The sequence below is a fragment of the Ambystoma mexicanum genome, chromosome 3q (assembly GCF_040938575.1).
Source record: "Ambystoma mexicanum isolate Mex_15411 chromosome 3q, UKY_AmexF1_1, whole genome shotgun sequence".
In the NCBI taxonomy this organism is placed as follows: domain Eukaryota; kingdom Metazoa; phylum Chordata; class Amphibia; order Caudata; family Ambystomatidae; genus Ambystoma; species Ambystoma mexicanum.
Window position 1 is genome coordinate 742,940,894 of NC_090926.1, and position 25,458 is coordinate 742,966,351.

At 47.0% G+C, this 25,458-nt stretch overlaps 1 protein-coding gene across 5 annotated transcripts in view; it reads left to right on the forward strand.

Moving 5' to 3' along the window:
* The window catches only part of QRICH2 (glutamine rich 2), a 930,541-nt gene that overhangs the window by 764,497 nt on the left and 140,586 nt on the right, over positions 1-25,458 (forward strand). For all 5 annotated transcript variants that reach the window (XM_069654697.1, XM_069654695.1, XM_069654692.1 and 2 more), the window contains 2 exons: positions 339-504; positions 1,527-1,614. In XM_069654697.1, the coding sequence (XP_069510798.1) occupies positions 339-504; positions 1,527-1,614 (254 nt within the window). The remainder of the gene's footprint in view (positions 1-338; positions 505-1,526; positions 1,615-25,458) is intronic.

Genomic DNA, 25,458 nt, shown 5'->3' on the forward strand with positions numbered 1-25,458 from the left:
TTTTGTAAGATTGATTTCTTTGCATCTAGTTATTCATGAACATTAAGATATATGTTCACTTCTTTCAATCAGGCAGTTCAAATAGTAGTTTCGTCAGCCAGGAGACCAGATGGTGGTGATTGTGTGGGGCTGGGCCTCTGCTGCATGTGGCACCTTAAGACAGGTCAACATATCCCTAGACACAGTGTCCTGTATTCTGGTATTCTGGTGCTCCGAGTAAAGAGGCCACGCCCTGGCTCCGATCGTAAAGATAGAAGGTCTTCCTTTTACTTGCCAGAGTCGATTTGTTTGCAAGAAAATAAAATGGAGACTGACATTTGGTTTATGATTCCATTCAGTGATCGCATTCCAGACATGTCTGACTATGGACATATGGGCACCCCTCGGAGCTGTGGGGGCAGCCACACCATGACCTTCCCCCACCGACGGTACACGCGACTACAGAACATCAACCCCAACCAGTGCGTGCAGCCGGAGGAGGAGAACATACTGGCTCTGCTGAAGGTAAGTCTGGCAAGTAATTAGCAGGCGGCGAGAGGGGACAGTCGCGGCGGAAAGAGTGAAGGAGACCGAGGTAGCGGGGAGTCAAGTAGTGGCACACGGGAGAGACAAGGGAACAGAACAGAACGAAGCAAGTGGGTGCCACTCGTTTTTTTTGTTTTTGCCTGGGGAAGTGTGTTAGAGAAATAGATGCGGGGCTAGGGTAGAGAGATAAAGATGAGCTGCGTGAAGGCTGGGTGGCATAGGTATGAAGTAAACGTCATCCACAGAAGCCACAGATGTAAGATTAAGATGAAAGCACATTAGTGGAGAATGAGCAACGCCAGTAAATGGAGAGGGCACAGTGTCAAGTACTTTCTCTGGCAGTGACACTACCATGAAGGGAGATGGTCCTCTACTGCCTGTTCCAGCAGTGACGGTGGCCATATAGAATGTTGTGCCCCAGTGGCAGGGAGTCAATGGTATTAGCATAATTGTTCGTTTCTATTTGGTCGAATGGTACATTTGACCGAATTTGGCCTGTACCATTTGACCGATGAAAAACAAACAATTAGGCTAATACATACCGTACACGTGGAACAGGGTTTGCGGGGATGTCCCCCACTCACTATGAATGGTATGTATTAGCCTTGGGAGGTTGTTGGGGTTTCCCCCGCTTCCTCAACATTGGAGATGGGGAACCGGAAAAAAAAAAGAAAAAGGGACCCTCCGGTGGCGGATCCGACCCGCGTTAGAGGGACGCATCTGAAGCTGCAGGGGTGAAGGGGACCAGGCGGTGTCCAAACAGGAAAGTAGGGGAGTAGGGTGGGTGGGGGGTGGATTGGTGTGCATACATTTGGTTTGCGCTTTGATACTCTGACAAATGATTGCATGCGGGAAGTTTTGTTTCGGTCTGTTTGCCGCAATCAATTGTCAGATGAACAAACACCACCAAATCGAGTCAATGACTGTAACGAAGTTGTCTCTCTCCTTGATGACTGCCCTGACAGTGTAATCATCTGCTATCTTTCCATGTTCTATTTTAGCAGGAGGAGGTTGACATATTGGGCCTAGATGGACACATCTACAGAGGAAGGATGGATCATAGATTCCCTGCAATCCCAGTTAAGGAAGGTAGGTCATTCCTGATGCTCTTACAAGTTTGAGTCCTCGTCAATTACTTGTTTTCATCAGAACTCTCTGCTTTGGGCCGTTTCTCCTCAATCACTGTTTCGCTCGAGTGGGGCTTTTCAATCCATTTCTGAGTCTCTCCTCTGGTTCTCAATCACTTGCTTTCTTTGGACACTTCTATCTCTGCCTCTATCGCTCACTCCTCCCTCAGTTCTGATCCTCCTTGATCACTTGTTTCCCTGACATCTCCAATCTGTGGCTTCTCCCTGGTTCTATTACTAGTGATTCACTTCAGTCAATGTTCCCCATTTCTCCTAGGGGCTTCCCTGTTGGCTTCCACTTTGACCACTTTTGACATTTTCTCATATTTTGTATACTCTTCCAAATGTTTTTTCTTTATTCCTTCATCCTCACAAATACGCTGTTTGCTTTCTATCTGTATTGCTCATTTCACAAAGCTGACCAGAATCAATGATGCACAAACACAGGAGTGGACAGAGTCTGGGCCAATGAAAGAAAATGCAACAGAACCACAGTCTGTCTTCTCCATAAGCCCTAGCACCGCCCAGTCTCTGAAGTGAATAATAAGTCTCCTTGGTCAACTCAAAGCCCCTCACTTCTGAGGTCGTATCTCAGAAGTTAGTCTCTGTCACTCACAGTCTGGGGATTTTAGTGTCACTGCATGCACTTCTTTCCTGACTTTTTGTTTCTTCATGTTGATTTTTCTGTTTTTCGTCCTGGTTTCTCATATTCTCAGGAGGCCTCTCCACCTGGGTCTCGGGTCCGGGGTGTGCTGGCAAGTTACTGCTAGGCAGAAGCAATAGGCAGGGCTGCATTCCACCACGATAAACCCCAGCACTTCCACCAGGGACTGGACCACGTAAGCTGATCTGCATGCTGCCTTCAATATTGGACATGCCTTCCCTGTCTTGGAGACCTATCTCTGTTCTCCAACCACCTGCCTTTCCTCTCCCTCTTTCATGAGTCAGGACAATCATGTTCCCAAGGAAACCTTTCTTCTCCTTTCTTTTGTGCTCCAATCCCCACCTTTTCTACCGCCTTCTAGATGCTCCGTCACATACTCATACCTCTACCCCTCTCCTTACGGGTCTGCCCTCAGGTGGATTGTGTTCCTGCTTCTCTTCTCTCTCTGGTTCAAACCTTATTAGCCGCTGTCTCTCCCCCTTTTCTCCTGAGCACTCTCCTCCACCTCCCGGTCTTTCCCCTCCTTCATATTCCATCCCTCCTCCTTCTTACCGCCTCCTTGGTTTTTTCTTTTGTTTAATTTCCTCCTCTTCCTTATTTATCACCTCCTCAATATTCTTTCACTCCTTCACATGTACCTCCCTCCGTTAATGTTTCTCACTTTCTGATTTGCCACCTCATTTCTCTCCTCCCCCTCCTCAGTGATCACCTCCTCTTTAGTCTCCCCCTCCTCCTCTGTGGCCTCATCGCTAGCCTCCTCTCTCCAGTCTCTTTCACCTCCTCCTTCTGCTTCCAACGTACCCCTGCAACTAACCTCCACTATCTCGTAACGCCTACAATCCGCAGAATGCCCTCACCCCTCATGTAGGTGCCTTCTCCCGCCTGCGGGGCCTAGCCTCTTGAGTGGATCTGTCTGTGGTTTTATGTTCTACACGGGCCTGGTTAAGGCCTACGAGCCAGTAGTTTCCATGCCACTCTCCTGGCCTCTCTCCCCTCTTGCATGGCGCAGAAGACCCATATTTCATAGCAGCTTGCCACCATCTTGGGCGTCCACATCGTACGGAATTAGCCCATTTGATCGAAAAATGTTGATCGAATGGGTCATTTGCTCGTTTTTAAGAAGTACAAATTGACCTTCTGTCATTTTTTGATTTACATATATGACCACCACTTACCATATTTCTTTGTTTCCTTGCCTTGCTATGTTGGTTCTTTGCTTTTTTCAGAGCGTTCTTTTATTTTTCTTCTATGTTTCCTTGTTATTAACTAATGAATAAATGCGCGGGAAACAAAATGTAAGTAACTCTGCCTTAAACCTCTCTTTCATTATTTATAAAACCGTACAAGGGGAGCAAAGGTTGCAGGGGGGGCCGCTCTCCTTGTAAGGTATAATGTGTTCGGCGGCATCCCCCGCTTTCATTGGAAGGATTGGGGGGGCAGAAGTCCAGGGAATCAATACATAGTAAGCAAACGTTTCTCTCTGTGGCGACAGACCAGGTCGTATTGGCGCAGCCAGTTCGGCGCGGACGTTTCACCGCAGGAACCGGTTTGGCATGCCCCGTTTGGCGCAGCCAGTTCGGCGCGGGGACGTTACGACGACAGTATGTTTTGGCGCGGAGACGGTCATTATTTCTTTTTTAAGACAGTGTCGCACCAAAACATGCTGAAACATACTGGGCATTTAGATGTGAGTAAGAGTGCACCAGCTCGTGCAAGGGTATGGGTTTATTTGCGATCTAACCACTGTAAATGTGATTGTAAATTAAAATGGACACTTAACGTTCTACTTGTAATGTGAGGAATAATGTGGTTAGTATCAGACGCTTAAGAAACATCTGTACGCGTCCTTCTGGCTAAACCATCACAGTGCCCCACTGCTCTGCTGAGTAGTCATGAGAAAGCACCTGTACAGGGTAAAACATGCAGGTGTGGGGCGATATCGTTTATGGACTGTCCACTGTGCATTCTGGTACTTGTAGGCCCTGTATGTATTAAGAGCTAAACACCAATGACTGGCAGTACATTGCACGGTTAAAGGAAAAGCCGAGAGGAGGTGCTCGAAAAAGCTTTGCAATTGAGAGGTTTGGGAGGAAGCCAGTCTGGGCACCAAAACATACTGCATATCAAGAGGTGTGCATTCACCAATCTGCTGCAATACTCTGGAAATTGGAACGTTGCAATGGCGGATCATTCGTCGCAAATGCAACACGATAACAGGCACATTTGCAAATAATGATGCTTTTGAATTTGGCATGATGGAGTTTAGACGTGGCTGCAATGTCAGCTATGTCCAAACGTCCCTCACGCCAAATGAGCAGTGCCAGAAAGGCTCCTGCGCCAAAATGGGCGCGCCAAATCGGCCACTGCGTTGAAGTGGCTGCGCCAACCAGCCGGCGGCGAAACTGCAGTGCCAAAAGAGGTTGTACAGCTGTGACGAACGGTACACCCTCTTTTGGAGCCACCGTTTTGGCACAGCCAGTTCGGCGCAGCAGCCGATTGGACGCGCCATTTTGGCGCAGGAGCCTTTCTGGCCCGGGCGATTTGGCGTGAGCGATGTTTGGACATTACAGCAATGTTTAAACTCCCTCACGCCAAATTCAAAAGCACAAATCTTTTCAAATGCAGCACGTTGAGGTACTGTTAACGTGTTGCATTTGAAAATTATTGTGGGTGTGGGTTGGTTTAAACGGCGGCGCCAAAAGAGGGTATACCCCTCTTTCTCCCCCTTTATCGCCAATGCATGTGAGGCACGTTTACGTTATTGCTACATCCTACGATTCACCCAGTCTGCACCAGAATAAATGGCCCCTCCAGCGTGTGTGCCCTGCGAGAGACCTTTCAAACACAGAGAATGGGCCTCATTACGAGTAGCCCGGTAAAAGCGGGTTCATTACCGGCATGCCGGAATGAGCGGGTCCGTGCTCGTATGAACCCGCTAATAGCGGGTGATTACGAGTGCGCGAGCACACACGTTCCCCCATGCCGGTAATGGCAATACCGCCATGCCGCTAAAGGCCCTCCAACTCCCCCTATACCAGCATCGCGGGACTCGCCCATAGTGGTACCGCCTCATGCCAACCCCTAAATACCGGCACGGTAATACCACCATGATAATACCGTGTTTGCAAAAAACGGACCCGAAAATTACGTCATTGCGCAGGAACGGGAAATGGGCTGGCGGCCATCTTTAAAAACACAATCCATTGCCATCCTCCCCAACCACCAGTCCATTTGTGTTGTGCTGTGCCAGAAAATACTCAGGATGTCCAAGGCAACCAGGAAGATGACCCCCGGAAGCGCAAACAGCGTTTTTCTGACGCTGACCTTAATATGCTCGCAGACACCCTGGCCCAGCATGCAGACATCATCAGGTCTACCGACATGAAGCATGCGGCCCAGATGAAAAAGAAGCAAGTCTGGCAGGAGGTTGCCCAGAGGGTGTCGGCTGTGGGAACCACCCCACGGACTGTGCGCAACTGTCGCAAGCGGTGGGCCGACCTCCACCTCAGGGTGAGGAACATCCTGGCAGAGAACAGGAGGGCCGTCATGGCGTCAGGCGGGGGGCCACACTCACCAGCAAAGCTGATGCCATGGGAGGAGACAGCCAGTACATTCATAGATCCCGAGTCCATAAAGGGATTTGGAGAGCTGGAGATGGGCGCTGCATCATCCCCAGAAGAAGGTGAGTGATCCATCAAATCCCTGTAGGGCAAACCATGATGTGGAACAAGTGACGTGGAAGTGAGACTAGGCAAGACAATGCATGTCCCAGGCCCACATCAAAATATACAGTCAAGAATGTGTGCCACACCCTGCCACACACAAATGCATGCTGAGTGCCAATACCAATCCCAACACACGGGCAACATGATTCGACCGTGCCCATGTAACTCACCACACAGACACCATACCAATGCCATGCCACCAGCCATGCAATGATTGCCCACATGTCCCCTCAGAACACCAAATGCCACACCCCTGTAATAATTGGATGCATGAATGTATGAACAGCGCTATAGAATATTACTGCCATGTGACACCATCACTGATGACCTGCATCTCTTCTATCCCCCAGGCACCGATGAGGAACATGGCAGGCAGGACAGGGGTGCAAGTGCATCTACATCACGGCAAGGGACCAGGGCCACCGCCACCCCCACCCCCCAGCCCGAGAAACTGCCCAGACCAACAGGCAGTGTGCCAGACTGGGCAGAAACCCAGCGGGAAACACCTGCAGCCAGAGTCCAGCAGCAGCCACCCACAAGAGTGGGAGGCGTTTCCGTTCCCGCACCGCCAACCACCGCGGACGTTGCGGATGCTGATGTGGAGAACAAGGGTGACACAGTCGTGTTCACCACACCCACCCCAAGCCCCATTACCAGCCCCCCCCTCTACAGAGGTCGACATCAGCGACGATCCCTGCTTCCACGACTCGGACCTCGGAGAGTCTGACATATGCCTCTTTGAGGAGGACAGTTCCCATGACGTGGGCCCCATGCAAGCGCCATCCACCACCCTGGCTGCCACCACCCTGGCTGCCACCACCCCGGCCACCAACACTCCCGCTACCAATGACTCCTTTGAGGCTCGCCTGTCGAGGGTTGAGGCACGACAGTTGTCGATGCTAGACCCACTGCGACAACATATTGCCGATGGGGGGGACTCCATGAGGGCCATCGCTACAGCCATCGCTGCTAACACTGCTGCTGTTGAGGCGTCCACAACTGCCATGAGTGAGTGTCTGGGGGCACTTACACAAGCCCTGATGTCCAACCTGCCTCAAATGCAGCACCCACACCTTGGAGCAGGCATGGGACCGGCCACTGACACGTCCACTGATACAACCCCTTCGACCTCAGCCCACACAAGCCCTGTGCGGATGACCCGGAGGAGTGCACGGCGCTTGGACATGCACCCCCGGATCCCAAAAAAACAAAGAAGTAGAGTGGGCAGACAATGCCGTTGGACAAATGGACGTTGGTCAAGGGAACAGTCTTTGGTGTACATTCGGGGACATTTGGGGTTTGTAGGGTGGGTGAGGGAGTTCAGTGGGGTATTTTTGGGGTTTGTAGGGTGGGTGAGGGAGTTCAATGGGGTATTTTTGGGGTTTGTAGGGTGGGTGAGGGAGTTCACTGGGGTCGTGAGGGGAATGTTTACATTATTACATATCTGAAAAATACACCCGTTGTGTGCAAGAAAATCAATGGCTGGACATACTTCATTTTGTGCATGTACATTTAATGTGTGATGGTATACAGTGGCGAACTTCAAACAAAACAAGTGTGCATGTGCACATGCAGCCAGTGTGTCACTGGCACATGACTTTCATGGTCCCTGCGTTTCAGAAGTATTCGTGGATTAGTGCTTGGCGTACAGCATGGCCATCCCGTGCATCACGTACTGGCAGGGGGGCTCCTTCGCCTCCGTCTCCATCCCCTTCATCCTCACCCGGACCATGCATGTCAATGTCAGGTGGCAGTGGTACATTCCTCCGGACGCATGTGTTGTGCAGCATGACACAGGCCATGGTGATCTTTGCCACCTTCTCAAGCCTATATAGGAGTGCCCCACCAGACCTGCTTAGGCAGCGGAACCGCGCCTTCAACAGACCAAAGGTCTGCTCAATCACAACACGGGTACGGGCGTGCACACGATTGTACTCCTCTTCATGGCTGTTCTGCGGGTTCCGCACACGGGTAAGTAGCCACGGCCTCAAGGGATATCCTCCATCACCTGCAAGCAGATACAAATAGGTGTGTGTCACTCTGAACTGCCACCTTCAGGGAGCACAGTCATGGCGGCAGCTATTTAGTGTGGGCATGCACATGTCCCTGTACGTATACAAAATAGTCACCTAGATGCAATGTATACTGTAATGAGGTGTGGTAGTCTGGATGGCGTTCAATAGATGAAGCAGGGTGTAATCCTGCATGCTGAGGCAGGTGTGCTGTGGTAGAGCGACAATGTTTAGCCTCCAAATCATGCTGTATATTCTTCACTATGCATGGTCACACTAGCCACATTGCCACAGTTGCCATCCTGTTCAGTCATGCATTGCTTGCCATCACCATGGTGCCTCTTACTTGTTGTCATCCATATGCATTATTTGTGATATGTGGCCCAGTGATGTGTCATGTTCCGTTTGGCTGGTTCAGGTGAGGAGTGTTTAGCTCTGCATGCATTCTCCAATCACTGGCTATTGCTACCCAGGTGCAGTATTCCCCCCCCCTTTCCCACCCAGGTGCAGTATTCCCCCCCTTTTCCCACCCAGGTGCAGTATTCCCCCCCCTTCTGCATCCCCACACGTCAGTACCCCACAGCACAGCCATGGGACAGTTGTGAAACTCACCAAGCAGCCAGGCACGTGGTCCAGCATGGCGCTTCATGTGACTGGGTAGCGTGGAGTTGCGCAGTACCATGGCATCATGTGTTGATCCAGGAAATCGGGCGCAGCAATGGGTGATGATCTTGCTGGAGTCACATACCATTTGCACATTGGCTGCCTACGAGGCACTGCTGCCTGTGATGGTGTTAATTGCTGGGCCTGTCTCACCCTCCTTCTCCTCCTGCGTCTCACTGTGCTGCCTGTTGTTGCTGCTGTAGTTGTTGTTGCTGCTATAGTTGTTGTTGTTGCTGCTGTAGTTGTTGTTGTTGCTGTTGTTGCTGTAGTTGTAGCAGTATGGGCATGTCCTCCAGCGCCATGATTGTAACAGCCAGTAGTAGCATTTTGGTGTTGGAAGGGGTGTGGTGTGTGGGTGTGCTCATTTTATACTGGCCCAGCCTCCATTGCCTCCACCTGAGGGGATTGTGTGCACCTGTGGCAGTTGCCTTGTATCCTGATTGCTGTTTGCAGGTGGTCCGCGATGCCTGTATGGCCGGCATCGTGCAGCCCGTGATTACCGGCTTCGCGATGCCGGTATTTACATGTCTGCGTGTGTTGGAATTTCCCCCTATTACCGGCATGCCGGTATTTGCTCCCTGAAGGGGCGCGTGTACGCGCCTATGCCGCTATTAGCGGCACCGTTATTCAGGGTGCCGCTAATACCGGGTTTGCGGGTCGGAATACAATGGAGCGGTAAACTATGCCGGTATTTCCATACCGGCATTGTTTTTGCCTTACCGCCAACCTCGTAATGAGGCCCAATGTTCATGCAGAGCGCTGTTATGTCCGTTAGCCTGCCCCTCCCCACTGACAGTGAAGCCAGCATCCCACTCCGTGGCCTCTACATCTTTTATTTGCATACCTAGTTGATACAGACTCCAGTCACTGCGTCTTGTTGCCACAGGGCGCGACCATTGCTGCCACTGCCCAGAACTCGACACAGCGGCACATGCCCGATTGGGGTGCTGCCAACACATCACCGCGGTAGAGCCGGCCACATGAGCAAAGCACTCCTTGCAACATAGGAGCGCCACCTAGACTCCAGCTACATGCCCTCTTCCTCTAGTCGTGGGTACACTGGCAATCTCCAGGCATTGCGCCTGAGTAGAGAATTTATCTGCAGGCTTCCCCTTCCTTTACCATTAGCCCAGTTTGCTTATAGCATACATCATCCAGGTCCAGACTCTCTCTGTGGGAGAGGGCCCCGGCAGCATGCCACATCTGACAGGCCGCTGGGGTCCCCCTTTCCTTATTGCTGTTTTTGCCAGGCCACTCTCACCAACAGAACCAGTTCACCTATTCCAATCCACCGTCAAGAGTCAGTGGTGAAAAACAACATCCACGAAGCCCTGGCCAGGCTTCTTGCAACACGAAAGGGGTGTGGGGGGGGGGGTACTTTTAAAGACTGCTTACACCCCTGAACTGTATGAGTAACATCCATGAGTTCACCCCCAGTACACAGGTGTAATACTGTGAAAGGGGGTGCGCTTGTTGATCTGTCCATGCAAGGGATCGGCAACCTGATTTCTTGTAATCTGTCATGGGAAAAAAGTAATCTAATGTATGCACTTTAATGTGGGTTAGCTTTGTCATAAGCTATTTCGGGCCCATACTTCCTAGTATATCTAAGCGTACCTGGAAATCCATGTTTGGGATGTCTTCCATCCAGTAGTTGAAGTCACCCAGCACCAGCAATTTAGCTGATTGGGAAATAAGGCCTTCTAGTGTTTTTCCCAGTCTTCTGTCGAAGTTAGTGTCTCTATTGGGAAGGATTATAAATCATAATGATATCACAGACATCCATTGGTAATGGTAGACACTCAGGAGCTCATGTTGCTCCAAAACCTATTTTGCCAGCGGGAACCTTGTATGTTTACACTCAGGCATAGCCAGGTTCCAGCTGCCAAATTTTCATCATTTGCACAGCAAGTTCTAATGTGCAAGGCAAAAGGTGGCGTACACGTGTGTACGCCCTTTTTTACCCTGCCGTGCAAAGTGCATAAACGCTGTCTCTGCATGCTCGCATGCCAGGCACTGTTTACTTTTAATTGTGAATGCTGCTTACCACCTACACATGGTAAACAGTGTTAACATTTACAATTAAACACCGCACAACATGCAGGCATGTTGGGTAGCGTTTAATTGTAATTGTATATGCTGCCTGCCATGCAAACATGTACAATGCATCCCTCTAGGGTATGCCTGCTTTATATTGGTGCATAAAGCCGGTGGACTTCATAGGGATCTCAAGCATTTGCGCCGACATGAAATTGCATGCCAGAGCAAATACTGGAGCATTTACATGGCGGAGAGGAAGGAAGGCGGCCAAAATACAAGTTGCGTTTCACCCCTCTGCTGCATACAAATTATTGAAAATGTGGTGTGGTGTGGCATGAATGAAAGGCGTAAAAACTTTACTCTAGGATTGTATGCTTGCATTCACGTTACGCCACAATGAAAAATGAGCTCCTTAACGTGTAGGACGTCAGTGCCTGCAGGACCGTGGATATTTTCGATCTCTATTCCCAAGCTATTCAAGGAATTATTACAGGTGATTGCCAACCCGCCTCCCATTTAGCTTTGTTCATTAAAATAGGTTACTAGAAATCCGCCTGGGATATCATTTAGTAATAGCAGATTTCCATTGTTTCAGAACGTTTCTGTGAAACATATGAAACGTGTCTCACGATTAAATCATGGATGTGAAAGAGATTTATGTTGACTGTTTATGTAATGTTGACGAGCATTGTTTTAAAAAAAAGATGTTCTGTATTTTTCAGCCCTTGTGGGACCCTTGCTGGGAGGGTCTCATGCTTATGTCTTAATTTGCCACTGGTCCTCCAAAAGAGATAGCCTACCCCTTGTGCTCCTTTATCTCAGCTCCTGCAACCTGGAGAGAACAACTAATGACCGGCCTTCGTGGTTGTATTGAAGGTAATACAAGGGCAAAGAAGGGTTGGAAACCAGATCCAAGTGGAGATATTTTAGGAGCCCCCTCTCCTCTTTTTTCAGCCTTTCGGCAGGTCGGGGTGCCTGAAAGTGATCGAGAGATGGGCGATTCAGAAGAAGTGTGATAAACTGGGGGGAAAGGGCCTTGAATGGGGGAATGGCAATGAAGGGACGTTGAAGATTAGAGGGAGAAAGCAAATGAGAGAGAGAAAGAGAAGAAGAAGAAGAGGAAGAGGAGGAGGAGGAGGAGGAGGAAGAGGAAGAGGAAGAGGAAGAGGAAGAGGAAGAGGAAGAGGAAGAGGAAGAGGAAGAGGAAGAGGAAGAGGAAGAGGAAGAGGAAGAGGAAGAGGAAGAGGGAGAGGGAGAGGGAGAGGGAGAGGGAGAGGGAGAGGGAGAGGGAGAGGGAGAGGGAGAGGGAGAGGGAGAGGGAGAGGGAGAGGGAGAGGAAGAGGAAGAGGAAGAGGAAAGAAGAAAGAGATTGTGAGCTTCACGGTAATGGTAATTCAGGGAGTATTTGCAAAATGCTGCCGGTATTACAATGCACCCGATTCAGGTTTGGAGGGATTACCTCTGGCGGTATTGCAACGGAATAGCCTTCGGTGGGTTTTAGCCTATGTCCTGCCTAGAGGTGGGGCTAAAGGTTTTAAAATAGCTGCAGAAATGTTTACAACTTTTTAACAAAAGGGAAGTACAGTACGATACAGCGAAAAGGGTATGCACCGGGGATTAGTGAAAGGGGGTGAAAAGGTGGACTTCTCCATGTCACCCCTTCTCCCACTTATCCATGTAATGCATAAAAGTCTCAGTGGTGTCCCGGCTCTGCAAAATAATGTGCAAAGCTGAGAACAGCCCCCAGAGTCTCGCTATGAGGCAGGATGGATATAACAGTGTGAGTTCGACGGGAAGAGGCTTTGAGGTAGTGGGTGTGACAAAGTCCCCGGCCCGAATCCTGCGGTGAAAGGTGGAGTAGACATGGAGGCTGGGTGGGTGCCTCCACCCACTAAGCAATGCTGGGTCCGAGGTAGTGCAGGGAGGGTCCCTTGGACTGCTCCACCACATCCCACTTCTGTGGCAGGGCCTTGTCACACGGAGGAGCCTCAAAGTCCGTCCCTTTACACAGCATTCATGAAAGGCAAATGTATTGTGGATATGCAGCCTTCAACTGGAATAAGCACTCCCCATACATGCTCTGTCACGAGCCGATCGAAATCTCGAGTTCCTCAGCTGGGCTCTGAAAGAACATCAGGGCACTAGGGAAAAGAATAGCGCCTGGTCCGGCTGCTACTAGGAGAGTAAGTCGGGTGCTATGGGGATCAAAGAAGCAAAGAAACCGTTTGGAAAATAAGTATTGCTGCATGTGCAAGTCCCAGTTTGCAGGCCGAGAGTGCTCCCAGAGACTATCCACTGCACCGTCCTATTTGCACACATGTACCATGGGATTTGGGGATTTGTTCGTGTACGATGTGTTCACAGTGACCTCACCGAAATGTAACTGCTCGAAGTTACGTTTGTACGTAGATGGTAAAACAGTAAATCGTTGAGCGTGTCAAAAATGACAAATTCCACAGGAGGTCGCCATTGCCCTATTCATACTATATTTCCCCTCCGCCACCCGGCACAGGTCGTATTGGCGCGGCCAGTTCGGTGCGGGCCGTTTCACCGCGACCACTTTGGGGCGGTAGACACTTTGGCGTGCACGATACGGCGCTGGAGTGTTTCGCCGCCGGGATCTTTTGTCGCAGATGTTCCAATTTGGATGCCGGCTGGAATGTTGTGTCATGCCCTCACAGCTGTGGGAGATGAGACTCCTAGCTGCAGAGATGTTCTCCGAACTCTGTGACTGACGACCGGCCTTGCTGGCAGTTCTCAGACCCAGCTCTCAGGGAGCTCAGGAGAGTGTGTCGGTGTGGGGGCCAGGGGCCAGATTCTGCCAGAGCTCAGGGTGCTACTCTTTGAGTTTAGGGGTGATGCCAGAGCTGAATGGGTGCTACTCTTTATTATACTCTACTATTATACCTGTGTAAACTCTGTCTGTACAGATCAATAGGACCAGGAGTCTCAGGCTTGGAAATGACTCACCAGGGAGACACTGGAGGAGAGGCCTATAATCGTTTAGGCATAAACCTTGCGTGCAAACACCATGCAAGCTCTCCAGTTGTACAATGACACACTAGGTGGAGTAATGGATATAGCCCTGTTAAATGAAGTAAAACAAATCATAGAAGTTGGTACACCAAATACTAATACAATCACAAAAAGTACTTTGGTATCTAAACAAGATTGGTGCAAGAACTACGATGCAAATACTTGTAGAGAATATAAAGTCGAATTGAGTGCCCAAAAAAAGTGATGTCAAATGTAAAAAAATATTTGAAATGGATTGTGTCCTCCCTCGTATCTTTTGATATCTCCAATATCCAGCTTCAGCAAAAACTTTCGCCAGAGGGTGCTGTGCGCCGATGCGGTCGACTCAATGTCCCTTGAGGGCCTCCATCTCGAGGATGATGTCATTGAAGGTATATATAGCATGTGCTGCGCCCGTTGGGTTCAGTTCTGTTTTTCCGAGTAAACGTTTGCTCCGTGAACTATGGTGCACTTCAGAAATTTCTTCAAGAAATTATCTATATGTTTTCATCCTCTGCTCTGACAACCCCCAAAGACAAGGTTTAAAAAATGTCAAGTCTGCAACGCCAAGGTGTCGCTGATGGACCCACATCGAGTATGCTTGTGGTGTCTCCGTGTGGAGCACAAGACTGTGTCAAGAATGTGAGTCGATGACCGGAAAAGTTCTGAAGGATGTAAAGGAAAATTGGTGGTAGGTAGTCTCCCCAGAAAATCACCTTCGACTACCCCATCGAAAAAACATTCCTCCGATGAAGTGAGAGGCGACTCTCCTTGATGGAAGAATACCAAAAGGTCCAGGTCACAGAGTGGCTCCCACCACTCCCCGTCGGCGAGGAAATCGAATAAAAGGCACCACAAGTTGCCTACTTAGACATCCTTGTCTGACTTCTCCCCAGAGAGGACTATATCTTGCCCCACCAAGGCCTCCACTGCGGCTGAATGGGAATCATTCAGTCAGGAAATTATTAAGATTTTCGAGTGCCAAAAACCCTTGTAGAAAGTAGGCCAAGCTCCTACCGCGCCTTCTGAAGCTGGTAAGGAAATGGTGTGAGCCAAACTGTGCGGGTCACTGTCCACTGTGAGTAAAAAGGCCCCGTCAAACCAGCTCTCAGAGAAATCAAAAGCAACTTAATTTTTCCTTCGCACGGGAAGACGTGTTTATTTCTTGACAAAATATATCCAGGCACAACAGTTAAAAGAGCCTTTTATTATCTGAGCCAGCTCAAGGATAAATGTATCGATACTTTAGATAAGAGTCCTGCTGCAAGGAAAATGACTACAGCTGCAAAGACAGTGGCAATCTGAGGAGCTGCAAACCGATTTAAAGAAAGAAATGCTAGCAGTTTTTAACACATGTGGAAAAATGGGCTGTGCTGACTGAAGGGAAAAAAAACGACCCGTTTAAAAATAAATTGTTGATGAAAGCCTGCTTACTTAGCAATGTAAAGGAATTATGTTAGTGTTGATAGTACACACATAGAATATCTTCTGTCATTGGTTTGTTTAATTTAAGACCGAAAGTAAGAAATTAAACAGTTTAAAACACATAGGCTGGAGTTGCAAGCTCTCAGAAAAACCTGTTATTCCTGTTGCCAGCCCTGAAACTCCTCCAAGGAAGGGAGATAACCCCAAAAACCAGGACACGTAGGTGCGAAGTGCCAGCTGGAAAAACTTTGAATGGGATAGGACAATGAAAGTTCACATGTTCATCAGACATTCGTCTGTGCTCCAGGCTGGGACAATTGCAGTCCTGGGACACTCACCTGTCAAGTGTGATGGGCCAATAAAACCTTCAATTATGACTGGAACCCCCTTGCCTCGAAGGAAATGACATCTGCTTGCAGTTGGAGGAAGAAAAAAAAACAGGATCAAGTAACAAAGGGACTGCCTTTTGGTTACAGAGACTATGCTATAAAGATACTTTAAAGACTCTTATTTCGGTAGCAAGAATTAGCAGAAACTTAAAAGTTTGCCGTGTTAAATCATTTTGCGGGCCATCTTTTAAAACTTGGTAGAACTCATTGCCGCATGGGGAACAGAAGTTACGAAATATGACAGATTCCCATGAAAGTAATAATGTGGCAAACATAAGATTTTGTACATACATCCCTGGGGACAATTCGCATTTGTGTATAAAATTGTGGAATTTTAGGCCAAATCTTTAATGTGTAAAATTACCAAAATGTGTCAGAAAGGCAAAACAAGGTCGCACAGACTGGAGGTTTGGACCAATCGGTGCTGTACATCATATGTAACCTGTATGTATAATTTTCCAAGAGATTGCAAGTGTATAAATGTATGTTTTTTGGAAAAATCAGATTTTCAGTAAAGTAAATGTGAGAGTTTCTGGACATTGCAAACCTCACCTCATAAACCTGACATCATTCCCTTAGAAATCCAGCCATCAGAGAGCAAGGCGGAGATTACTACGCTTGCCCAATCCTATTGTTAGGGGCATGTGTAGTAAAGCCTGCCCCTGTCATGTACTGTGATGATGTCACCTGGCATTATAAATAAGAGCCCCTGACAACACACAGGACACACACTGATTCCTGATTTCCTACGCCGGGATCCTGTTCCTGTCTGTTCCTATTTTCATCTTGCATTATCCATCTCCAAACTCCAGATCCCAACCACAAGGCCAAGCATTGCTGATTCTGCTTCATCTAGGCCTCCATTCTAAAATAATCCCAAATACCAAGGGAAACGCTGTGGTGTTTTGGGAAGCATCCTGAATTAACCTGGCGTGTTGCCACTCACTGCATGCTGCTGCCATTCTGCTCTCCTGATGCCCTATAGTATCCAGTAACCAGAATTGCCAGTCCATAAGAAGTATCCTTTGGTATCCAGTCCCTGCCCAGCTGACCCTGTCCTGCTGATTTTGTCCGGCTGCCCTGTGTTAGACCAGATCCGTGTGGTGACCAGAACTGCTGACTGTCAAAAACTAAACTAAAAGTGGACTGTGAGTATCAATGGGAACCATAGTATATCTTGTCTAGCCTTGTCAGTAGTTCCTCTCTGTAAGCCATCCTATCCTTATCCTGATAACTGTAGTATTGTCAAAAATAATTCTTGAAACCCTGTGTTTGATTCCTTGTGCTAGTGCCAAGATCTTTAATAATTTTGTCTTGTAAAATCCTGAGCTATTAATCCTGTTTGGAGTGATCGGACTATGTCCGCCAGGGCGGGCGCAGAGGTGCTAGGGTTGAACTAGTGAGTCAACCCCGGGGCTTACTGTGTCTCAATTTGGTAGTTTAGCCGTAATGATCTAGGGTAGAATAAAACAGTTCCTTGTCAAAACTGATTTCTTTACCTTTTTCATGCCTTCATTTTCTCAAAAACGCACCTCATTAGATCTTGCATAATTCACTCATTTTAACAGCTAGAAACCTCATTTCACTTTTATAGTGTACCTATGATCCATAGCTACATTATAACACAAATAACTCATCAGTTTTTAATAAAAACCGTTTTGGTAAATTCAGGCGGGATTTGCAAAAGTGTGTTAATTTTACAAAGTGTCAATTTGATTATAAACTGTTTTCTATCTTCCTTTCCATTTCAAATTGTATGCTTTTGCTCGATCCATTGCTTTTGATTGCTAGTATCTTTCCAGTGTTGCTCTAGTAAAGAATTGTTTTTGTTTCAAGAGTTATACCCATTAATTAATTTTTTCATCCATTTCCGAGTGTCAGTTTAGCATTGCCAGGGTTGGAAATCCGTTTTTTCTCTTGTTTGGGGAGGGAAGGTCGGATTTAAATTCTGTTTTGCACTGTGAGCCCCAGCTTGAAAAGCATTTGCCTCCGTGAAGCGGACCGCGAAAGGACTGACAAGGGCAGTCAGCAGAGTCTCCAGGGAGCGCTATCCACAAGCGCAGTTTCTTCACTTTAAAAAGAAAAATTCTGCTGGAGGCGTGTGCACTGTGAGCTCCAGCTTGAAAAGCATTTGCCTCCGTGAAGCGGACCGCGAAAGGACTGACAAGGGCAGTCAGCAGAGTCTGCAGGGAGCGCTATCCACGAGCGCAGTGTTTCTTCACTTTTAAAAAAAAAGAAAATTCTGCTGGAGGCGTGTGCACTGTGAGCCCCCACTTGAAAAGCATTTGCTTCCGCGTAGTAGACGGCGAATGGACTGACAAGGGCAGTCAGCAGAGTCTCCAGGGAGTGCTATCCACAAGCGCAGTTTCTTCACTTTAAAAAGAAAAATTCTGCTGGAGGCGTGTGCACTGTGAGCTCCAGCTTGAAAAGCATTTGCCTCCGCAAAGCGGACCGCGAAGGGACTGACAAGGGCAGTCAGCAATCCGCAGTGCCGCAGGGTCGGAGAAACGGAAGGAGGCTTGACACGGACTCCCCCCTTTTCCACCTTCGCTAGCTCGGCACACTTCCCCTAGTAATCACAGTAATCACAGCAAAAAATAGTGCGAAAGGAGTGGGCTGACGTTACGAGCATTATGCCCAACATGGCTGAGCAGGGGGTGAGTCTAAAGAGGAAACTCCCAGCTCTTGAGCCCGAACAAAGAAACCTTCGAAGCACGAAGCTGCGTCACCCTGGGCCACCCACCCCCCGAAACAGTGGAACAGGCAACACAGCGGAGCCGTCTGTCTGACAGGACAAAAGAATTTCATGCGGCAGCAAAACCCAGAAGTTGCAACAAAAATACTGCTCCAAACAGTACGCGTTTTTAACTTTCCACCTATCGAACTGGTGGGTATGCCTGTGGGGAACACTTCTATGGACAAGGGGGTTTGGGATCTTACCAAGAACAGTCATTTAAAACTGGTATCACCCTCACCTCCAGCTACACTTGAGGGAAGTGGGAAAATTTCCTCACTCCTTGAAGTGGTTTCCAAGAAGGACACAGCAGTTCACTCTAGTGCAGCTCCAGAGGGAGATGGGACTCCCCTCAGCTTGCCTGCAGTAGAGAGGATGCATGAGCAGCTGTCTGCGACAGGAACGGCAGTTGAAGAAACGCTCCTTACTGACCTCAGGGGGGGACTTTTTGAGCCCGGGAACCGTGGGGAGAAAGTGAAGATAATGATACACGCTACAGGGGAACTGGAACGCGACCTGTAAGATTTGAGGATCCCCCCGGAGGCAATAAGTCTCTGCTTCCCCCGTGTCAGGGCCCGGCTTCAACGAATTCCACAGGAGCTGATGCTGGCCCCACAGACCCTCACTAGGAGTTCACCTCTCAACCCTAAAGTAAAGCTGAGCTGAGAAGCCCAAGAAAGGGAAAGGGGAATTTGGATAAAATAACAACGGAGACACTGCAGCCCTGCAACCGTCTGGTAGGCTCTGGTATCTGCAGTAAACAAATACACTTAGTTACTTATACATTAGTGTAGACTTCTTATCTTAAATTATTTTGGAAACAACTCTAACTTCTTTACCTCTTAAAACTCTGTTTAAGACTTAGAGGTTAATTATCTGCATGGAGTATAGAACAATTGTAGTACATTAGAGCATATTGTCACTAGCCATTTAAGTCTCTTTAGAATCCTAAGTAATGACTCTTGCAAGCAGTTCACTGACTTAGATATTCTTGTTTGCTCCTTAAGAACATTAAACTCTGAGATTTGAGTTTTAAATGTTTTTAAAAACAATGCAGTCTTTCCTAAGAAGTATTGAATTCCTTTTGCGTGAAGGTTACTTTAGATGAAACTCATTAACTTTCTTGAATGCTGCTGCTCCTGCTTCTGCGTGTGAATCTTTCCTTTTTACAAGTGCGAACGTTTTGCGATGAACACGCGAATTCACAAGACGTGAACACACGCGCACCTTAACTAATTCACGTACGCGTGTAAAACATGCACGCGATTAAAAATCACACGCGCACCGTAATAAAGAGAAAACACGTACATGTGCTAAAAGCACACGCACACCTTAACTAATTCACGTACGCATGTAAAACGTGCACGCGATGAAAAATCACACGCGACGTAAAAATGGACTCGCTCTCTATTGCAACCAAATACAAGCTGTCATATGCAACGTCACTCACGCGAAAATTACACACGCGCTAAAAACAACTCGCGCTCTGTAAAAATGGGCTTGCGCTCTATCGCTCTGCATACCCGCGCGCTCCCATAACGACGTTGCTGAAGACACGAGGCCTCGCGCGCTAAACAGTCTTGAAACACTTTCCATGTAATTTATAACTTTAAAACTTGCGCGCACAGTCTTTACACTTGTCTGCTTACTGTATTTAAACTGTAAACGTTCTTCCTCCCAGTTAATTTTAAACTTCTTAACACTTTAACTTCTTATTAGAAAAATGGAAGTTCGCTGTGAACATCTTTAAGCTTTTAAAAGAACGATCCCACCTGAAGTCTTCTTGTTCACTCTGGCTCAGCAAACAATTCTCTTACTTCTCTGGCAAATCTTCTGAACTCTGAAAGGCCTTACTTAAGGAGCTTAACAAATGTACAACCAGCCACTGAATTTCATTGGATGAAAGGCAGTTTACAATCTTGCTCACCTCCCCAGAATCCAACCCATTATCCTTTCAGCCAATCAGACAAACCAAACATTTAAACCATTGTTTCTTAAACCAATCAGATTAAGTTTCTTTCTCTCCATCTTAACTTGGGCTACCACAATGTTAATTCTATGTACATACTCTTTCAGATCACTACTCTAGCCAGCCCTGACAGTACCCCCTCTTCAAAGCCCTGTCCCAGGGCCTGGCTTAGTAGGGAATTTTCTTTCTGTGAAATTGTTTTATCAATTGAGGGGCATGCACATCTGCCTGATCTTCCCAAGATCTTTCTTCAGGCCCGTATCCCTTCCAATCAATTAGATACTGCAAGGTACCTCTAACAAACCTGGAATCTAAAATTTCCTTAACTTGAAACTCTTCTTCATTTTCCTCTGTAAAAACTGCTGGTGGTGGTTTTCCTAATCTAGTTCCTAACACAGAAGGTTTCACTAAACTGATATGAAATGTAGGATGACTTTTAATACTGGGGGTAATTTCAACCTGATTGCCACTGGATTGATTATTCTTTCAATTTCAAATGGACCAATAAATCTCAGACTAAATTTAGTTCTTCCCTTTAGACGTAGATTTTTTGTGGACAACCAAACTTTTTGACCCACCTGATAATGTGGTGCATTTTGACGTTTTCTATCAGCAAAGGTCTTGAACCTTAATTTACTTTTCTTCAAAATCTCCTTAGCTTTCACTAAACCATCTCTAATACAAGTCAAACGATGCTCAACCTCAGGATTGTAATACTCAGATGGTTACACTTCTTTCAAAAAACGTGGATGAAAACCGAAATAACTGTAAAAAGGAGAATAACTAGTAGAATCTTTGACAGAGTTATTATAACTAAACTCTGCCAACCAAAGAAGATCTACCCAGCTCTTTTTTCCTGCCAAAAAGATCTAATATATTTCTCTAATTCCTGATTTACTCGTTCTGTCTGGCCATTGTTTTGTGGATGATAACCCTTACTGTGCCCACATCACGCCAGTGCTCCGCCAATTGCACTGGCTCCCGGTTAACGAGCGAATTCATTTTAAATCTCTGTGCATTGTTCACTGGGCAATTCATGGCCAGGGAGCTGAATTTCTGCAGCTCAAATTCACCCGATACTGTCTGGTCCGGGACCTTCGCTCTGCCACCTCCAACCTGCTTACTTTTCCTAGGTTTAACCAGGCATTGCTCGGAGGTAGAACCTTTTCTTTCACCGCAGCCATTCCCTGGAACAGCCTCCCTGCATCTCTCAGGGCTACGGCTAACCATCTTGGATTCAGAAGAGCGCTGAAAACTAATTTGTTTTAAGCCTGTCCTCTCCACTGGTCTTCTCGGATTGGGTAGCTTCCTTTCCAGCGCCATGATTCCTTTGGGCGAACGTGCGCTTTATAAATGCTAATAACATAACATAACATAACCTGAAGAAAGTTTTATCTCAATCCCCAACTCTTTACAGAAAGCTCGCCAAAACTTAGAAATGAATTGAGACCCTCGATCTGATACAATTTGTGTTGGCAATCCATGCAGTCACACAGATTCCTTGCAGAGGCCTCACCTTTCATGGGAATGAAATGCCCAGCTTTGGTCAATAAATCCACAACTACTAATACTGTAGTGTAAGCTTGATCTTTAGGAAGAGCTACAATATAATCCATAGAGATGGTAAACCAAGGACTAGGGGGTACTGATAATGGATTAAGTAATCCAGATGGTTTTCTTCCTCCTGACTTCACTCGAGCACAGACTTCACATGTTTTCACATAGTCTTCTATATCTTGTTTCATCTCTTTATAGCAGAACTTCCTTTCCAATAATTCAATGGTTTTGCAAATTCCAGGATGACCCACCAACTCAGATTCATTACATTCTTGCATAATTTCTTTTTGTAGTTCTTTACTTGGAAGGTAAATTTTAGAATTGACACATGGAAATCCATTAATTAAATGTCTTTCGGAATCTTCCGCAAGCCAAGATTGCATCGCCTCCTCCGGTAATTCCCTTCGAATTTTCTCAAGAAACAAATTCTCTTTCTTAGTAGTACTTAAAATAAATCTATCTCCTGCAATCACGGGCTCTGGTAATAACTGATTTTCTACTTCTTCTGAAGAACCTTGTCGAGATAAAGCATCTGCTTTACCATTAAACCGCCCTGGTTTGAATGTTATCACAAAATCGTATTCCGAGAAGAAAAGCGACCACCTAAGTTGTCACGGTGATAATGTTCGAGCAAATTTCAAAAACAGAAGATTCCTATGGTCGGTTAAAACAGTTACCGTAAATCTTGCTCCTAACAGATAATGCCTCCATTCTTGAAATGCTTTCTTAATCGCCAGGAGTTCTCTATCAGTAATCGTGTAGTTCATCTTGGCTGGAAGCAACTTCTTGGATAGATATGCCACAGCATGCAATTGCCCAGTTTCAGGATGCCTTTGAGAAAGTACTGCTCCAATTGCAATATTAGAAGCATCTGCTTCTACAAAAAATGGTTGGGAAAGATCTGGGTGCAATAAGATTGGACCCGATTTAAAACAATTCTTCAGTTTTTTAAAAGCCTGATCAGCTTCATCCTTCCACTCAAATTTCTTTCCTTTCTTCAATAATTTGGTGATAGGAGAAACAGTTTGAGAGAAACTTTTAATGAATCTCCTGTAAAAGTTCGCAAAACCCAGGAAACTTTGAATATCCTTGACACAAGTTGGAATTGGCCATTGTTCTACTGCTTTAATTTTCTTCATGTCCATTTCCAAACCCTTAGGAGAAATAATAAAGGCCAAAAATTCCACTTCCAAAGTATGGAATTGGCTCTTTTCTAACTTGGCAAATAATTTATTCTCCCTTAGTCGTTGTAAAACTTTCTTGACATGTTCTTCATGTTGCAGTAGATCCTTAGAATAAATGAGAATGTCATCAATGTATACTACCACAAAAATGTCAATAAAATCTCTCAAAACTTCATTTATAAAAAATTGAAGGGCTGCGGGGGCGTTGCATAATTCGAATGACATTACTTGATATTCGAAAAGACCAAATTTTGTTCGGAATGCTGTTTTCCATTCATCACCTTGACGTACCCGCACCAAATGGTATGCACCACGAAGATCTAATTTGGTAAACACTGAAGCTCCTTGAATCTGGTCCAACATTACAGAGATTAAAGGCAGTGGATATCTATTTTTGATGGTTATCTTATTCAAGGCCCTATAATCTATATATGTTCATAAAGTACCTTCTTTCTTTGGAACAAAAAATAGTGGAGAAGCTGCTGGCGACTGCGAGTGTCTGATGAACCCCTTAGCCAGATTTTCTTGGATGTAATCTTTCAAGTGCTGATTCTCTTTCTCAGTCAAGGCATAGATGCGACTGCAAGGAATGTGGGCTCCTGGTTCTAAATCAATCTTGCAATCGTATTCTCGATGAGGAGGCAATTCATTAGCTTCCTTTTCACTAAACACATCATTAAATTCTTGATAACACTCTGGTAATTCTCCAATTACTGCCCCTATAGAATGTTCTATGGCTCCAAATTTTAGCAAGCCTTCCACAACTTCAGAACAACTATGAGAAACATCTTATGTCTTTGCTACGTCAGGCCTAATAACGGAAGTGGTGCGGGCGGAATATAAAGCGAGAGTCCTGTCGGACCTCTCGCCCTTGATTGTTACCTAGCAGTGCTGCCCTCCAAGAGCAGGGATCCCGACGTTGAGGCTCCGAGCGGAAGCGCTTAAGGATCCTGTGTTCAAGGAAGAGTTAAGGGAAGAGATCATAACCTACTTTGAGGAGAACACGGGTAGTGTAGACTCAGCGTGCGCATTGTGGGAGGCCTTTAAAGTAGTGTTGAGGGGCGTGGCCATAGCGAAGTCCCACAGTCTGCAATGCGGTATCCTGGCTGATTTACGGGAGGCTGAGAGGGATTTGGAAAAAACACAAAGAGAGGAGGGCGATACTGGTCCGAATGCGGAGCGGATACTTCAACTTCAACAAACGTGTGGAGAGCACTGGGACAGGTTGTGTAAACTGAATTATAGGAAATACATAGAGAGGCAGCACGCGGGTGGTGACAAAACAGGACGGCTTTTAGCGTGGTTATATAAGAGCGAAACGCCTAGACCCACCATCAGGGCGATAACAAGGGAGGACAGTAGTGTAGTGGACACCCAGGAGGGGTCCAAATATTACAGAGAACTATATGGGGATGTTGAAGAGGATAATCAAGAGAGGATAAAAGAAACACTCGAAGATATAGGCCTACCCAGGATAAGTGCTGAAGAGAGAGAAGAGCTGGATGCACCAATCACTTTAGAAGAATTAGAGGCGGTGGTGAGACAATTGCCTACTAGTAAAACCCCAGGGGCAGACGGGTTTCCGAGCGAGTTTTATAAAGCATACATGGCAGAGGTGCTCCCTCCGATGCTGAATATGCTAAATGAAGCGTTTGAGGCGGGACAGCTGCCGGAGTCGCTAAGGGAAGCAATTATAATTCCGCTCCCTAAACCAAATAAGCTTGGGCACAGTTGCAGCTTCTACAGACCACTGTCAATGCTGAATCAAGACAGCAAGATATTAACAGCCGTTTTGGCGAGCAGACTGCGAAGAGTCATAGATAAACTCATACACCAGACGGGCTATGTTCCAAACAGAAACATAACTCATAATCACAGACGACTCCACCGAGTCCTTGAATGGGCGGGGCGGAATGAAGGTGATGTGGCAGTAGCGTCCTTGGATGCGGTAAAGGCTTTCGATTCTGTTAGGTGGCCATGGTTGCTGTCGACGTTAGAGGAATATGGGATGGGGCCCGGATATGTCAGATGGGCAAATATGTTATACAGTGCGCCGCTCGCTAGAGTTAAGACGGGTGCAGTTATTTCAGAGAGATGGCGGTTAAGCAGAGGTACTAGACAGGGATGCCCATGGTCCCCTATGTTATACATATTGGCATTGGAACCGTTGGCTATATACCTCAGACAGCAGTATGACACCATAGGCATTGAAGTGGGCGGGGAGCGACACTTAATCTCTTTATATGCAGATGATATGTTATTGTATCTGAAGCATCCCGAGGAGAACCTCCAGTATATTTTAGAGGTTATGGATCGGTACGCGGAGCTGTCTGGAATAGCTGTGAACCCTCAGAAGTCCGTAATTTTCCCGTTGGGTAACTATAGGGGACTCCTTGCAGAGCAGCTGCCGGTATTGCAAGCCCCTTGGG